Below are 19237 nucleotides of genomic sequence, written 5' to 3'. Positions count from 1 at the left end.
TAAGTTGTCTTTGCCCTACTGGAGAATTACTTGGAGATTAGCAATTAAGGAATTGGTAGTGGATATTTGAGAAGTTGAAGCTGGGCAAGGTTTGAGCAAGGCAAGGTTTCTCAAACTGGAAAGTGAAATGCTTTGTGCTATCATCAACAAAACTATGGATATGATTTCCAGTCAATGGAAGAAGGTCATTAATATACAAGAGGAAAAGAACTGAACCTTGGGGAATGCCAGAATTAGTAGAGAAGTTAGAAGACAGAGAGCCATATACTATCACCCTCAGTGAGCAATCAGACAGAAAACTGGATAACCAATTACAAAAAACAGTTGGCAAACCATAAGATGGAAGCTTGTTTAGAAGACCTTTATGCCAAACACGATCAAAGCCTTTGAGATGTCAAGAGCAACTGCTTGTGTTTCACCAAACTTTTCCATTGAATTTGTCCATAAATGGGTAACATAAGCCAGAATATCACCAGTGAATCGACACTGACGGAATCCATACAGGCGATCGTTGATCAGACGGAAGTTTAAGATAGTTTAAGAGTTGATTTTCTAGATAGTTTAAGAGTTGGCGGTTAATTGATTTCTCCATTACTTTGGAAAGAGTAGCAGTAATTGCAATGGGATGGATCTGTCACCCTTTTTAGAAACTGGCTGGATATGAGCAAATTTCCAAGCAGAAGGAACACCTTTGGAATAAGAAAGTGAAAAAAGGCAGCAAAAAACAGGAGTAAGTTCAGAAGCACAGGCTTTGAGAACAAGTGGAGAAATACCATCAGGGCCTGGAGCTTTCTGAGCGTCAAAATCCTTCTGACATCCTTTTGATGGAAGACCACAGGAGGCATTGAATGGAGCATGTTGGGAATGGTGGGAGGTGTTTTAACAAGATCATTAATACATGAGTTTGAAGAAAAATTGGATGCTAGCAAGTCACTTTATCCTTGGCTCCTTGGCTGAAGTGACAACAGAACCATCTGGTTTTGACAGAGGTGGGAGCAAAGATAGGCAAAAGTTACGGCCAATAACTTTGGCAAGAGACCAGAATGCTCAGCTACCATTAGGGCAAGAAGCAAGTTTTCTACTCTTAGTCTGTTCAAAATCTCGTTTGGACTGATTAATAACTGCTTTACAATTGTTGCGAGCTTTGGTGTAGGCAGAAAATGAAACTGAAGAATTGGAAACAAGCCAATTATGATATGCAACATTCTTCTCTTGAACAGCCTTAGCACATTTATTGGAAAACCAAGGTTTAGATACAGGATGATATTTTAAAGTGGAGTGTGAAATAAAGGATTCCATTCCTACAAGAATAATTTCAGTGACACGATCTGAGCAAACGTTGACATTAGAAGTTTTGAAACAGTAATCTGACCAAGGAAAAGAAATCTCGCAGGTCATCCCATTTTGCATTCTTGTAATGCCAAACAACACAAGGTTAGGAATAGCCATGAGATAACGGCTCCATTGGAGAAGAGACAATCACCAAGTTGTAATCTTAGGTGCCTAAAGGACCACTCACTTCGACCGTGTACTTAGAAGGGTTGTTTGTGAGAAAAAGATCAAGCGTGTTGGTTGTACGGTTAGAATTGTCGGTATTCTGGTAGGTAAATGAACTATCTGTTTGAGGTCATTAGTAAATGCAAAACCTCAGCATCTCGACCAGCTGGGTCAGTGTGACTAGAAAACGGAAGCCAGCTGGAGTTTTGAACATTAAAATCACCTCACTGTTAGGAAAGTTGAACTGAAGAAAGTCAAGTTGCAAAGAGAGGAAGTCAAAGAGCTCCAAGTGATTAGTGGAGTTGGGAGAGCAGTAGACACAACAGATGAATTTGAGAGAATGAGGTAGAGAGATTTTAAGCCAGAGAAGATTGAAAAGAGGAGATTCCAAATTATTAAGTCTCTGACAGGGAATATCGGAATGGAGATATGCACAAGTACAAGTTTTTCACTGTATGATTCCTTTCGCCTTTGAGGCGAAAGGAATCATACAGTGAAAAATCTGGGCAACTGAGATGAGTAGCAGTTGAATCAACCAATAACTGAGATTCTGACAGAAAAAGTATCTGGGGTTTGGCAGATTGCAAGTGGAAATGGACATTGTTGAGATTAGAACTGAGACCACGTATATTTGTTGAAATGAACTAGGAAGTGTTTGGGAGGTTTAGATCTTTTCGCAGATAAGCTTACTCTATTAGTTTGACAATTCATAGTGTATTCAACAGTAAGAAAAAGTGATTTTTTTTTTTTTTTTTTTTTTTGATTTGGTAGTTGTTGGCGCATCGGCTGCTGTGGCCATATTGCACCTCCCAAGGTTTTTGCAGTACTTTGATCCAAGCCCGAGGCGGGAATCGAACCCGCGACCTTTGGGTTGCCGGGCAGGTACTTTACCCACTCGGCTAGCCCGGTCGGCAAGAAAAAGTGGGGACATGCTGTATGAAGAAATGAAATTTTTGGATATGGCATACACATGATAAGAATATACCCAGATCCTTGACATAACGTGGCCTTGACAATGCCCCCCGCATACACACTACTTGGACTCCCTCCAGTCACTATCTGGCAGAGTAGAGGTAGTTGTTGTTATGTTGTTATTTGGTTTTTAGGAGCATTAGCAACTAAGGCCATATTGCTCCAGGGATATGCGGTGGTCATTCCCTGACCTTACCGCATCCTCTGTATTTGGTAGCTCACGGGCTCGAACCCTGGTCTAATCTAGAAGCATGTGCTACGCACTGCTGCTCCTGCCCACCTGGCTACGGAGGCGCCAGAGTAGAGGTAGCAAGATTATACACTAGCTGATCCGGAAGCCTCCTAAAGAGTTACCAACAGGTTTGGTCCGGTGAACTAACTAGCAGCCAGCCTGCAAACACCATTTTAGAGCTGTATCCTCGATATGTAAGGAAAATTGGATCTCTCCATGATGTTCATCATAACCTCAAAAGTTATCCGTCGTACTGCATGATGGAAAAGATGGGGAAGTGTTGACCGGAACTTAGCTCCAGAGACTAAACATGGGTTCCACCACTTCAAGCCTCCAATAAGCAAAGTGGTGGTATTGCACCAGTTGATGAGAGTCATCTACCACCTAGTATTGCCTGGTAACACAGAGGGGCGGCATTTCTCCATGTGGTGTGAGTGCCACACCTTGACCTCTGCTTACATTGGTTCACACCTGGATGGTTACCCACAGTGTGCTTGTGCATGGGGGTTATACCCGTTATACCCAGGATTACTAACAATCTACCGTCATGAAGGTGCAAGCAGAGGATCTGGCTGTCCGGACTTTGCTGAAATTGGGTCCACTTGACTTGAGTGTCACCCAAATATCAGTCCCATCAGCGTGTTAGACTCCCAGGTAGCAAGTAAAGCTTGTCTGGTATATCTGAGAGAATGTCTGTGACAATTAGGTGGTAGGAACATTACTTCAACATTTGGATGACTTCTAATTCTTTTGGATGGCTTGGCACGTTATTTAATTGTAATAAAACTTTGAAATCTAGATTTTTCCACAAGTTCAATAGAACAGAACCTAACATCGGGAATTTCCCAATAATTTTTTTTTTAATTAATTAATTTATTTTTTTTTGCATAACGACTAGTAAGTCAACAGTGGCGATTCACAAAAAAGAATGGAAATGTTGAAAAATTACATCCAACATAATAGCAGGTTCCCTGCACAAATGCTCAAAAATAGTGTTATGCGAGGTTTTCCGCAATTCTCTGTGTTATATTGATAAATTGCCTCAATTTATCAATATAACACAGTTAGAGAATTAGAGCGAAACCGTGTTGTAGAAATACCATGTTATGCAGGGGTTGCCTGTATATATATATATATATATATATTATGTGAGGTAAAAGTAATAAAAATACATAAATATGGCTATGTAGCTATCATTAGAGCTATCATTATCTTAAATATCATATTTATTTTAATTATCAGATATAAATATATATATATATATATTATAATATTAAGGATAATATAAAGAACCACTGGAATAAGTAAATCAATCCAATAATAATACCATCAGGGATCTAAGAAAACGCAAAAAAAAAAAAAAAAAATATTATCGTTTTTTACCGACAATCTAGATGACTTCAACTGGGGCCAACCACCCAGAATGAAGGCAAAAAACGACAAGAAGTTCTCTGTTCCTGTGATGATCAATATATGCTAAGTAATTTAAATCTAACCAAATATAAGCCAGTATAGGCTGGATGTAAATCGAATATAAATAAATCGAAAGAAGATAATAAAAGTTAAAAAAATTTAGAAATATTAGAATCAAAGGTAAGAAATATAAGTAAAATATAAATATAAGCATATATTACTTGTACCCACCGGCTTGCAAATTACAGTGTATCATTTTTTTTTTTTTTTTTTTTTTTTTTTTTAATATATATAGTTAAATTCATTTAAATTTACTTAAGTTCACGCTGAGATAACATGCAAATTCAGCTCAGGGTCCTACTATAGGAACGGGTTTGTGATCCCGGGCATACCCGAGCCACAACTTATATCTTGTAATGTCTTTAAACTGTCCTACACTCTTTACTTTTATTTCTCCGAAATTATTAGGGCAATCCGAGGACGTAGGAGAAACTATTTCTTATCTATACCACTATTTTTCGCCTTTATGGAGTTCAGGTTCTATTATTCCTACTCCTTTAGTTTTTCTTCTTACTATCTGCATGTTTCTCTATGCATTAATTTAATTATTTATTTTTACCGTATCCATCACATAGGGGGCACCACATATTATTTTGACGACTATTACATTATGTCCTAGATACGGTCAATATGTAGTATGTATTATATATTTAATCTTATTGTAATCATTAAATTACGTTCTCTGTCGGGTCAACGATGATTAATATATGCTTATATTTATATTTTACTTATATTTCTTACCTTTGATTCTAATATTTCTAAATTTTTTTAACTTTTATTATCTTCTTTCGATTTATTTATATTCGATTTACATCCGGCCTATACTGGCTTATATTTGGTTAGATTTAAATTACTTAGCATATATTGATCATCACAGAAACAGAGAACTTCTTGTCATTTTTTGCCTTCATTCTGGGTGGTCGGCCCCAGTTGAAGTCATCTAGATTGTTGGTAAAAAACGATAATTTTTTTTTTTTTTTTGTGTTTTCTTAGATCCCTGATGGTATTATTATTGGATTGATTTACTTATTCCAATGGTTCTTTATATTATCCTTAATATTATAGACATTATGGGTGTATTGCATGATTGCTTGCAACTGCATTTACTCATAAATATTATTTACATATTAGTTACAGTTATTGTCGTTTTAACTTTCTTTCTTTATTTTTTATCAATAATTATAAATATATATATATAAAGAAAGATAATAGCCCATTAGAATGTAATGATTCCCTGATGGGGTGAAATTCATATTAAATCATACTTGGATTATAAAGGTGGTAGCAATTTAGAAAAGGCACATAATAGTAAGAATGCCACAATTTTGGCATATATATATATATATATATATATATATATATATATATATTCATGATTCAGTCTTTTAACTTATTTTAAAAAATAATGCTCATTGTTCTTTTCAAGACAGTAAATGCAGAACAGTGACATTCGTTTACTAAAAGATCAGCCGTTGAATTCCAAAACTCTGGTTTTAATGTACCATGTACAACAAGTGATAATTCTATAAATAGAAGAGATCTCTTTTTTCCCCTTAACCCCCTAAGTATGTATTGTATATTCACATCCTTCTTATCAAAATGTCCCACTGTATTTTGTTATAGATTCCATCTATATTTTTTAATTTACTCAGAATAGTTAGATAAATAAAAAACAAAAAAGTGTTCAGTATTTCCAGACTAATACTTACTTGTAAATGTGAAGAAATATATTCATAGGTGAGATGGGTACAAATGGGAAACATGTACAGATGAACACACAAAACACATATCAAAATGTAATTTTAAAAAATTAGAATTGGTAGAATATGCAGTTATGAAAATAAGATGTTATAAAAATGAAAATCAAAGCATTTTTATTAGAAAATTTAACACAAAACTCTCACCAGTAAAGATATTGTAGACCCGCGAAAAGGATTATTCAATAACAAAGTTAAATGGTATACAGAAAGGGGGGGAATTGTTTAGGTAATTTTTAACCAATTAAGAATATACAGCAGCATGCAACAGTATCAGAAGCCTTCCTGAAATCCAAGTATATGATATCAAAATTATTCTTTCCATCCAGTTCCTTGGTCACTGCATTATAATAACCTATCAGACTGGTTAGACAAGACTGTCCCTTAACAAATCCATGTTTTGACTGCAGTATAATTGCATTCCTGTCGAGATGGTCCTGCATTACTTCTTTAACTAATGATTTCATTATTTTTCCCTGGAACAGATGTGAAGCTGCCAGGTCTGTAATTACTCATGTCACCTTTGGATCGCCCTTTATGAATTGAGGATACATTAGCACACCTCCGTCCATAGGGATCTTCCCCTTAATCCAAGAATTCTATCATAATTATGGCTCAAGGTTTGATTACTGCCATTGCCACTTCCCTTAATATGATTGGATAGATTCCATTCAGTTATCACAAAGTCATTTAGCTCTCCAGTGGAGTTTGATAAACTTCTGGCATCCCCCTCTCCTTAAAAATCCCTCATGTGAAAATAAATTTAAGGGCACAAAAGGTGATATAGTTGTACACGTTGGCACTAATAATATTAAGAGTAGGAGACCGGCAGAATTACTTAACAAGTACAGGTCACTGTTGAACAAAAGCCGAGAATTAGGGTTGAATTTGAAAGTGTCTGCAATTCTGCCCAGACACGACAGGAGGGAGTATATGATGAGAGCCTTGTCGATCAATTCGGCCCTGGAAAGATTGTGCAAGGCTCAAGGGGTAGAATTTTTTTCAGCCTGGACTGTACTTGTTAACAGGAGAGATTGCTTCTACAGGGATGGGATACACTTAAATAGAAAGGGTGCAAGAATATTTGCTGATGCTATCGAGGCAGTGTTAGGTGGGTCGGAAAACTGCTAGCTTGGGGGGAGACAAAGACCAATAGATTGACAGTAGCCACTGGCAGAGGTGAAAGAGATTCTTGCACTGCTTCTATTAGAATGAGCAGAAGCCTGAAAAACAAGATGCATGGTATTTCAGAGACTGCTCGGAGCCATTGCGGTACAAGTAAACACATGGGTTGTGTTAGGGTAGCTAAGAATAGAAACAGGTGCAGGTATACTTGCGTGTACACCAATGCTAGGAGTTTAGTAAATAAATTTGATGAATTTGAGGTATTGCTCAAAACATCGAAGGCAGATATTGTTGGGATATCAGAGACGTGGTGTCACACAGATATAAGGGATGCAGAACTGCAATTTGGGGAGTACAACGTCTACAGAAAGGATAGACAGGATAGGAAGGGAGGAGGGGTTATGCTATTAGTTAAGAAACACATAAAAACCAAGGAAGTGAAGCCAGTCGACATCGCTGGACAGTGCAGTGTGGAGTCAGTTTGGTGTGACATAAACATTGGGAGATCAAAATTGAGAGTAGGAGTGTGCTATAGGCCTAATGACTCTGATGAGTATAATAAGGAACTGTACAGGGAAATAGAGTGGGCCAGTAAATCAGAGTGTCTTATAATGGGAGATTTTATTTCCCAGATATTGACTGGAATTTGGGGGCTGGTTACTCACACACTAGCAGGACTTTTGTGGATTTATTGGATGATTGTTTTCTACATCAGCATGTTCGGGAGGCAACTAGAGGGAGTAATACTCTTGATTTGATTATCAGCAGTGATTCTTCATGCATTAAGAATCTGCAGATAAATGAACCACTAGGTGGCAGTGATCACAGTGTGCTGAAGTGGGATTTACTCAAAGAGGTAACTACCATTAGGGGTAAAGGGAAGGGTTATTGCTTCCGTAAAGGCGACTACGATGGACTGAGACAGTATTTAAATTCTATACAGTGGGACCAACTGATGATGTTACCAACAGCAAATTCAAAATGGGAAGCATTCAAAGAACTTATCTTGGAAGCTACTAGGCTTTACATACCAACTAAGAAATATTGTTCAAGGTTTAGGCCAAAATGGATGTCAGATGAACTAATGAGGCATATGGCAGAGAAGAAAAATGCATGGGATACATACAAATTAACACATGACACAGAAGCCTATGATAGATACAAGTTGATATGCAACCAAGTTACAAAGGAGGTTAGGCAGGCGAAGGCAGATTACGAGAAATCCTTGGCAAGGGATGCAAAGAAAAACAGCAAAGAGTTCTTTACTTATGTAAACTCTAGAAGGAAGGGGATGAATCAGATTGGTCCACTTGATATTGATGGGTCAAGTGTTGATGATCCTGCTCAGGTAGCTAACAAACTAAATGAATATTTTGCATCGACATTCACACATGAGGAGTTATTCAGCGAGGGGAATGCCAGAGGTGTATTTAACTCTAGCAGTAAGCTGCAGAATCTTGAAATAACTGGGAGTAAAGTGGAGGAGAAACTGTTGAAGATAAACACAAGAAAGGCACCCGGGGTGGATGGGATCTATCCAGTTATATTAAAGGAGGCAGCAAAGGAAGTAAGCAAACCCTTAGCCATAATTATGAGAGCTTCCTTGGACTCAGGGGAGGTACCCATAGACTGGAAATGTGCAAATGTGACCCCAATTCACAAAGGAGGATCAAAGGCTGACACAAGTAATTATAGACCTCTGAGCTTAACTTCTGTTCCAGGAAAATTAATGGAGGCACTGGTTAAAGAAGCACTGCAGGATCATTTAGACAAGACTTCAGTTATAGCTCAGACACAGCATTTTGTTAAGGGGAAGTCTTGCCTGACCAACTTGATTGGATACTATGATGCAGTCACAAAAGAACTGGATGCAGGGAATAACTTTGATATTATATACTTGGATCTTAGAAAGGCTTTTGATACTGTTGCACATGGAAGACTGCTACACAAATTGGAGCAGTGTGACATTGGAGGCAAATTGCTGCTATGGATAAAGGGGTGGTTGAGGGGGAGAAGACAGAGAGTGGTAATCAATGGACACTGCTCATCGTGGACTGATGTTATTAGTGGAGGCCCTCAGGGATCAGTGTTGGGTCCATTATTGTTTTCTGTATTTATAAATGATATTGATGATGGTATATCGGGCTTAATGTCCAAGTTTGCAGACGATACAAAGGTTGGCAGGGTTGTCAAGGACACTACTGACACTATGCTGCTGCAACAGGATCTGGAAAGGTTGAGCAGATGGGCTGAGAGGTGGCAAATGAAGTTTAACATTGACAAATGTAAAGTACTACACATGGGAAACAGCAACCCCAGAGCAACGTATCAACTCTGTGGTACTACACTGACAGTGGTAGAGAATGAAAGGGACTTGGGGGTTGTTGTGCAGGCAGATATGAAGTTCTCTGAGCAGTGCAGACGGGCTGCAAGAGTAGCTCATGGAGTATTGTCAATGATATACAGGAATTTTTCCAGCAGGGATAAGGAGGTGATTATTCCATTGTATAAGGCGATGGTCAGGCCACACCTAGAGTACTGTATAGAGGTCTGGAGGCCTCATTTCAAGAAGGATGTAGAGCTGCTGGAACGAGTACAGAGAAGGGCAACAAGATTAGTGAATGGAACAAAGGGGTGCTCTTACGAAGAAAGGGTTAAGTTTTGCAAATTACAGTGTCTGGAGACTAGGCACCAGCGAGGTGATCTGATAGAGGTGTATAAAGCCTTGAATGGTTTAAGCATGCTCAATGCTGATGGGATTCTTCCTCTAGCTCAGAAAAATCACCTGAGAGGGCATAAATTCAAATTGAGGAAAGACAGATGTAGGATAGATGTGCGGAAATTTGCCTTCAGCCAGCGGGTGGTTGGTTGGTGGAACAGACTTCCATCCCTTGTGGTGGAGGTTGATAGCCTAAATAAGTTTAAGGCTCAGCTGGACAGGTATTTTGAACGAACAGAGGGGTGAAGTGGAAGTGGGTTTTTTTTTTTTTTTTTGGCTGATGCTGCATAAGCTTGCTTTCTTGCATCAAATGCCTCTACTAATGCTAATGCTACAGACGCAAAATACCTATTCAATTTGTCAGCAACCTGAGCAGGGTCAACAGTTAAGCCACTGACATAAAGTAGCCTAATGTGACTCAACCCTTTCCTTCTACTGTTAATATAAGCATAGAAGTCTTTGCTGCTTTTCTTTGCATTCTTTGCCAGAGACTTCTCATTGGTAATGTAATTGGTTGGTAATGTAATCAAGTCTTCTGTGACTTGATTACAGACTAATTTATATCTACCACAGGCTTCTGTATCACCTGATAATTTATATGCATCTCATGCACTTTTCTTCTCTGCCATGTGTCTCAGTAGTTCATCTGACATCCCTTTACATCTAAGCCAGCCTTGAGCAGTATTTCTAAGTTGGTATGAAAAGCCTAGCAGTTTCTATGCTAGGCTTTCATTTAGAATTTGCAAATTCTAAATGAAACAGCAAATTCATTTAGAATTTGTTGTTGGTAATGTCATCAGTTGGGTCCACTACACAGAATTTAAAACCTGTATGAGACCACTGTAGTCACCCTTATGTCAAGCCTTTACCCTTGACAGTAGTTATGTCTTTAATTAAATTCCACATTAGTACACTGTGATCACTACCACACAGTAGGTCTTTTACCTGTAGATTCTCAACGTCACAGATAATTTTTTTCAAAATATGCAATTAATGTCACATGCAGCTGTTATGACACTTAAAAAAACAAATTTCCCGGATTGAAAGCAAGCAAATGAACTTTTCTAGAAGACACTTACATAGTACCTGTTTTACTAAGGATGAGGGCAGACATTTATTACTGTCAACTAAAAGTATAATCACATCATCACTGTAATCAAATTGTTCATGAAATGAAATGATTTTGTCAATATGGGAACCTAGGTTTCAAAAAAACATCAGATTAAATAAAAGTACTTTGGGCTACCTTATTCTGAACCATATTGTTTATAACTATCAAACCACAAATTTGAAATCCTAAGTTCGTACCTGCCCTGCGATTACCAATTTTTTCTTGCTCTTCCCTAAGGTAGTTCTTGTTGCTGTTGGTTCAAATAAATTAACTGGTGCAGTTAAGACTGAAGCAGTACTTAATCCTGAGTATCCAATGCCATGAAAATTATCTTTTTGGGTATACGGAAGGCAGTCAACATCATCTGGAGCAAAAGTGAAACTTGATGCATGTGGATCATCTTCCTTAGTATAATTATATGTAATGAAAAATGTAAAAATATAATGAATAAAAAAATAAACAAATTATTTTAACCTCAAAACTATTTATAAAAGAAGACTAAGTGCAATTTTTTTAAAGGTAACTAGTAGGACAAAGGGTAAAAGACAGCCCTCGGCACTCTTCCTCTGTAAATAGTTTTGGGTTCAAGAAAGTTTTCTACTTCAGTTTTATTGTGTATAAATTATATTTGTTTAGTGACTGTTGAGTCACTTATCAGCCAATTGCATCTGAAGATATATTTCGTTACACTTAGAAATGACTATCTTTATAAACTATATGGATAAGTTGAATGTGGTATTCTATATTCAAATTTTCATATACAAATTTTTCACACATATAATAATACAAGTTTGTGTGCATCATGCGAGCATGTGCATGCAATTTTTTTTTTTTGATAAATTTAGCCATTTTTCTCAAATAAATGGAAAGACATGGAGTAGATACAATGTTTTAACAAAATAAAAAATATATATGTAATATAACATAGATATTATAATTTTACATATTATATTACACACTGAGTGATCACTGAATTATGACCACCTACCTAATACTTCGTAGATCCTTCTTTTGCCCTCAGTGCATCAACTAACCGACATGGCATTGATTCAACAAGATGTCGGAAGTGTTCAGGAAGTATGGCCAACCAAGCTGTGTTTAATGCAGCTAGCAATGCAGGTATGCAGGTGATTGATGTATCCAGATACCTGATATGCTTTTCCATAGTGTCACACAAGTGCTCTATGGGATTGATATCAGGGGAGTTCGAAGGCCAATTGATATGCTGGAAGTCAGAACTGTGTTCTTCAAACCATTCCTGCATGTCAAGTAACCGATGGCTCGGCGCATTGTCATCCTGGAAGACACCACATTCAGGAAAAAGAGTAACACAGCAGAGTGTACACAGTTACCAAGCAGTTGACAACAGTGGAGACCAATGATACATTGTTACACATGCACCAGGGGTCCAAGTTCCTGCCAGTGAAACACACCATACAACCGCCTCCACCGTCCTGCACTTTTGATACCATGCATGATGGATGAAGATCCTCATGTTGTCGACACCAAATCCGTACATGACCATCCACGGTGTGGAGTAAATAACGTGACTCATCCGACTAGCACACCTTCTTCCAGTCTTCTAACGTCCAACTTGCACACTCTTTGCACCAGGCAAGTCTTTTACGCCAATGAACTTTGGTTAGGAGAGGATGCTGTAGGGTTGTCTGTTGGTAAAGCCCATATGTGCGAGTGTGTGACGCATGGTCATACCAGATATTGTTCCAGGTTGGCCCATGTTGTATTGGGTAGTCAACTCTTCAAAAGTGCTGCTCCTGTTCGCCTGTACAAGTCATCGGACCCGGCACTCACTTCTAACATCAACCTTTCGCTGACCTTTGCAGTTTTGCCATTGTTTGACCATTTTGACGGCAGACCTAGTACACTTTAACAACGGCGGCTCTCGAACACCCCACCAGTTTAGCCGCTTGGGAAATCGAGGCACCAGCTCGTCGAGCTCCCACAATCTGTCCTTTATCAAAATCTAATAAATCCTTCCTTTTACCCATCATGCTCGGAATTTTACTACCTACTAAACCACTGACACCTTATCTATGCTACATAGGTCGACTAACTGTGCACTTTCGTACCTCACGTTGTCAACGGATTGCATTGAGTTTTCATAGGGGTGCTCATAATTCAGTGATCACTCAGTTTATAAATAATATATAATACAGTCAGGATAAAGCAAATACTAAAAAACTAAAATAAGGAAAACAATTATATTCATAAACAGGCAACATAGAAACATTCAAAGTGAAGATAAAAATATAGTATATGAAACTTATATGAAGTTTGAAATAACCTAAGTAATAGAAAATATTATTTACAAAGTATATTTAGAAAACCTTGGGAATTCTGCTTCTCTAATAGTCTTGGCAGTTAGCATATTTGGTAATTGCAGAGGCAGTGGTGGACATATTATCCCAATAAGTCTTCTACCTCATCAAATGCAAGCGTGTAGCCCACAGATGACAAGCTCAGGCAATGACAGTTGCTAATTGAGTGGCAGGAGATGGAGAGTGGTTATTAATGGATATGGCTTTTCATGGATTAACTTTATTACCAGAAACCCTCAGGGTTCAGTACTGGGCCCCTTTCTGTTCTCAAAACTTATTAACAATACTGATGAAGGCATATCAAGTTGAATGTCTAAGTTTCATGATACAAAGGTCAGCAGAGTGGTTAATGACAGAAATTAGGATATGCCACTCCAAGAAGACCTGAATAAATTAGGAAATGGTCAAAAAGTGGAGTTGAGATTTAAATACCACTCTTCAGAATCTTCCCATATACACTGATATACCCAGGATACTGCATTTGAATAGCAGTAATTCCAGAATAATATACCATTTTGCAGTATCAACAGCAAGAGACTAAAAGATCTAATACAAAATTGTATAGTCCAAAATATCATTCTCTGAACAGTGGACTAATTTTATTACCAGACAGGCTACTAGGACAGCTTGTATGGTTCTGTTAATGATATACAAAAATTTTGCCAGCAAGGGCATGGAGATGATTATCCCCTTGTATGAGGAAATAGTTGTGTACAGGTCTGGAAGCCTCATATTAGGAAGGATGTAATCGATTGGAATGGGTGCAATAAAGAGCAACAAGATTATTCAGGGCACAAATGGTCTCTGCGATTGCATTAACATTAGTAGAGGCATATGATGCAAGAAAGCAAGCTTATGCAGCATCAACCAAAAAAAAAAAAAAAAAAAACCACTCCTGTTTCAGCTCAGCCTTAAATTTATTTAGGCAATCAACTTCCACAACAAGGGATGGAAGTCTGTTCCACCAACCAACTATCCGCTGGCTAAAGACAAATTTCAACACATCTATTCTACATCTTTCTTTCCTGAATTTGAATTTATAACCTCTCGGGTGATTATTCTGAGAAAGAGGAAGAATCCCATCAGCATTGAGCATGCTCAAACCATTCGAAGCTTTATACACCTCAATCAGATCACCTCGCAGGTGCCTAGTCTCCAGACAGCGTAATTTGCAAAACTTAAGCCTTTCTTCGCAAGAGCAACCATTTGTTCCATTCACTAATCTTGTTGCGCTTCTCTGTATACTCGTTCCAAAAGCTCTACATCTTTCTTAAAACGAGGCCTCCAGACCTGTATACAGTACTCAAGGTGTGGCCTGACCATTGCCTTATACAAGGGAATAATCACCTCCTTATCCCTGCTAGAAAAATTCCTGTATATCATTGACAAGACACCATGAGTTACTCTTGCAGACTGTCTCACTGCTCAGAAAACTACATATCTGCCTGCACAATTACCCCCAGGTCCTTTTCGTTCTCTACCACTGTCAGTGTAGTACCACAGAGTTGATATGTTACTCTGGGGTTACTGCTCCCATATGTAGTACTTTCCATTTGTCAATGTTAAACTTCATTTGCTACCTCTCAGCCCATCTGCTCAACCTTTATAGATCCTGTTCCAGCAGCGTACTATCAATAGTGTCCTTAACAACCCTGCCAACCTTCATATCGTCTGCAAACTCGGATATTAAACTTGATATACCATCATCAATATCATTTATAAATACAGGAACCAACACTGAACCATGAGGGACTCCACTAATTACATTAGTCCACGATGAGCAGTGTCCATTGATTACCACTCTGTCTTCTCCCACTCAACCATCCCTTTATCCATAGCAGCAATTTGCCTCCAATGCCACACTGCTCCAATTTATTCAGCAGTCTTTCATGTGCAACAGTATCAAAAGCCTTTCTTAAGATCCAAATATATGATATCAAAGTTATTCCCTGCATCCAGATCCTTTGTGACCACATCATAGTATCCAATCAAATTGGTCAGGCAAGACTTTCCCTTAACAAAACCATGCTGTGTCCGAGCTATAACTGAAGTCTTGTCTAGATGATCCTGCAGTGCTTCTTTAACTAGTGATGCCATTAATTTTCATGGAACAGAAGCTAAACTAACAGGTCTATAATTACTCGTGTCGCCCTTTGATCCTCCTTTGTGAATTGGGGTCACATTTTCACATCTCCAGTCCATGGGTGCCTCCCCTGAGTCCAAAGAAGCTCTCATAATTATGGCTAAGGGTTTGCTTACTTCCCTTGCTGCCTCCTTTAATATAACTGGATAGATCCCATCCACCTCAGGTGCCTTTCTTGTGTTTATCTTCAACAATTTCTCCTCCACTTTACTCTCAGTTATTACAAGATTCTCTAGTTTACTGCCAGAGTTTAACTCACCTCTGGAATTCCCCTGCCTGAATAACTCCTCATGTGTGAATGTAGATGCAAAATACTCATTTAGTTTGTTAGCCACCTGAGCAGGATCATCAAAAGTTGAACCGTCAATATCCAGTGGACCAATCTGATTCATCCCTTTCCTTCTAGAGTTTACATAGGTAAAGAACTCCTTGATGTTATTCTTTGCATTCTTTGCCAAAGATTTCTCATAATCTGCCTTTGCCTGCCTAATCTCCTTTGTGACTTGGTTGCAGACCAGCTTATATCTATCATAGGCTTCCATGTCACCCATTAATTTATATGCATTTTTCTTCTCTGCCATATGTCTCACTAGTTCATCTGACATCCATTTAGGGCTAAAACAATATTTGAACCTTGAACTAAAACCCTGAACAATATTTCTTAGTTGGTATGTAAAGCCTAGTAGCTTCCAAGATAAGTTCTTTGAATGCTTCCCATTTTGAATTTGCTGTTGGTAACATCATCAGTTGGTCCCACCTTATAGAATTTAAATACTGTCTCAGACCATCGTAGTCGCCTTTACGAAAGCAAAAACCCTTCCCTTTACCCCAGATGGTAGTTACCTCTTTGAGTAAATCCCACTTCAGCAGATTGTGATCACTGCCACCTAGTGGTTCCTTTATCTGCAGATTCTTAATGCATGAAGGATACCTACTGATAATCAGATCAAGAGTATTACTCCCTCTAGTTGCCTTCCTAAGATGCTGATGTAGAAAACAATCATCCAATAAATCCACATAAGCCTTGCTAGTGTGTGAGTGATCAACCCACAAATTCCAGTCAATATCTGGGAAATTAAAATACCCCATTATAAGACTCTCTGATTTACAGGCCCACTCTATTTCCCTGTACAGTTTCTTATTATACTCATCAGAATCATTAGGCCTATAACACCCTCCTACTCTCAATTTTGATCTCCCAATGCTTATGTCACACCAAACTGACTTGACACTGCACTGTCCAGCGATGTCGACTGGCTTCACTTCCTTGGATTTTATGTGTTTCTAATTAATAGCATAACCCCTCCTCCCTTCCTATCCTTTCTGTATACATTGTACTCCTCAAATTCCAGTTCTGCATTCCTTAAATCTGTGTGACACTATATCTCTGATATCACAACAATATCTGCCTTTGATGTTTTGAGCAATACCTCAAATATACATGCACCTGTTCCTATTCTTAGCTACTCTAACACAACCCATGTGTTTATTTGTACCGCAATGACTTCCAGCAGTCTCTGAAATATCCTGCATCTTGTTTTCCAGGCTGCTGCTCATTCTAATAGAAGCAGTACAAGAATCACTTTCATCTCTGCCTACTGTTAATCGATTAGTCCTTGTATCCCCGCCCCCCCAAGCTAGCAGTTTTCCAACCCACCTAACACTGCCTCGATAGCATCAGCAAATATTCTTGCACCATTTCTATTGAAGTGTATCTCATCCCTGTAGAAGCAATCGCTCCTGTTAACAAGTACAGACCAGGCTGAAAAAAATTCTACCCCTCGAGCCTTGCACAATCTTTCCAGGGCCGAATTGATCGACAAGGCCCTCATCATATACTCCCTCCTACCGTGTCTGGGCAGAATTGCAGACACTTTCAAATTCAATCCTAATTCATGGCTTTTTTTCAACAGTAACCTCTACTTGTTAAGTAATTCCGCCAGTCTCCTACTCTTAATATCATTAGTGCCAACGTATACAACAATATCACCTTTCGTGCCCTTAAAAGATGATATACACTCTACAACGTCATGAGCCTTTGACTCTGGCAGACATACCCTGGTCCTGTTCCACCTATCCTTTTTACACATCATGTTCCCCGTTTCCTTGACAATAGAGTCACCAACAACTACTAGTTCCTGTGGGAGCTAGTAGTTGTATGGATTGTCTGAGAATGTGAGGCACAAATAAGGTTGAAATGCATCACATTCTCAAATGTGTTAAAATTGAATGTCTTATCCAAATATAAACAGAAATCCAAATAGTTGCAAATGAAATACCAATTTCATTTGCAACATCATGGATAGTTAAACACCAAACACTTCTGACCAGATCACATACACATAATCATTGGTTTTGAAGCTAAAGGGCAGCCAGAGTAATTATTATCTTTGGTGGACAAGCGGCTACTTTTAAACTATGAAAATCCCCCAGAAAGTCTTCAAATGATAGAAATCTTCTCCAAAAGATTTTTTTAAAACATTTTGTGTGTTTGGTTCAAAGCCAGAACCTATGATTTTAAAGCCATAACAGCCATTTGACTGTTAAATATGTATTTAAATACGGTGCTATGGCTAATATTCTCTCTTGCTCTTGTGAACTCTGGCTATATGGCCATTCTGGAATATAAAAAGAAAATTTATCTTTAGATGGCTGCCATAGCCGAGTGGTCAGGTGTGATGATGGAGTACACCATCACACCTGCTGTTTCCTGTATTATCTCTATCTTCTGAACTCCTCTGAGCTTGTGACTGTCTCAGAGTATAAACAGCAAATTTATTTATTTATTTATTTTTACGATAACTGAAAACAAATTTGACACAAATTTTTGTCAAAAATTGTTTCCAGTTAGCTCAGTAAAATCAGTCATTTTAAAAGGTTTGTTTGTTTGTTTGTTATTTGGTTTTTAGGAGCTTTAGCAACTAAGGCCATATTGCTCCGGGATATGCGGTGGTCATTCCCTGACCTTTCCGCATCCTCGGTATTTGGTGGTGACGGGCTCGAACCCCGGTCTAATCAAGAAGCGTGTGCTACGCACTGCTGCTCCTTCCCACCTGGCTACGGAGGCGCCTTTTAAAAGGTAACATATTACAAAACATCTTGTTGGGCTTAAACCATATTGCACCATATATATATATATATATATATATATATTATGCTTGTAAATTGCATGTGTTCTGTGGTAAATTTTTGCCTGTCTGCTGGACAAGAAACCAGAGCTTCTGGGGGAAAAAAAAAAAGCACCCTTGCTGGGACTAACTAACTCAGGCATGTTGTGATGTTGTTGTTGTTTTGGTTTTTAGGAGCATTAGCAACTAAGGCCATATTGCTCCGGGATATGCGGTGGTCATTCCCTGACCTTTCCATATCCTCTGTATTTGGTGGTGACAGGCTCGAACCCCGGTCTAATCAAGAAGCGTGTGCTACGCACTGCTGCTCCTTCCCACCTGGCTACGGAGGCGCCTGCATGTTGTGAAAAGGCTCATAAAAATTCCTCATGTCATTGAGAGGATTAGAATTGAGCTCTTTTCCACTTGTGTTTTTATATCACTGTGCTACCTGCAAGGGCTATTGCAGCACAATATTCAGATTGACTGCTAATAAAAGGGGAATTCATGTGTGATTATGTATAGATGAAGTATCAAAATTGCACAGCCCTATGCAAGGATTAGTAATCCCCACCCTCACCAAAAGAGAGAATTATATTTAAAAATTTTTACGCAATTTAAAATTTTTTATTCTCCCTAACTTGTGCATGCACACATGAATTCATTGCTATGGGCACATGTGGCATGCAATCTTTAGCATTAGTAGTGGCATATGATGCAAGAAAACAAGTTTATACAGCATCAGCCAAAAAAAAAAAAAAA

General features: G+C 38.4%; 1 protein-coding gene across 3 annotated transcripts in view; it reads right to left on the bottom strand.

Annotated features, from left to right (window-relative positions):
* The window catches only part of LOC150080960 (G patch domain-containing protein 1), a 242313-nt gene that overhangs the window by 150622 nt on the left and 72454 nt on the right, over nucleotides 1-19237 (bottom strand). For all 3 annotated transcript variants that reach the window (XM_090381880.1, XM_090381879.1, XM_090381878.1), the window contains one exon: nucleotides 11084-11290. In XM_090381880.1, the coding sequence (XP_090238006.1) occupies nucleotides 11084-11290 (207 nt within the window). The remainder of the gene's footprint in view (nucleotides 1-11083; nucleotides 11291-19237) is intronic.

The sequence above is a fragment of the Mastigoproctus giganteus genome, chromosome 9 (assembly GCF_048544385.1).
Source record: "Mastigoproctus giganteus isolate SK-2022 chromosome 9, ASM4854438v1, whole genome shotgun sequence".
NCBI classification, from domain to species: Eukaryota; Metazoa; Arthropoda; class Arachnida; order Uropygi; family Thelyphonidae; genus Mastigoproctus; species Mastigoproctus giganteus.
Note: the sequence above shows the minus strand (reverse complement) of the source record. Positions and strands in the feature narration are given on the sequence as shown.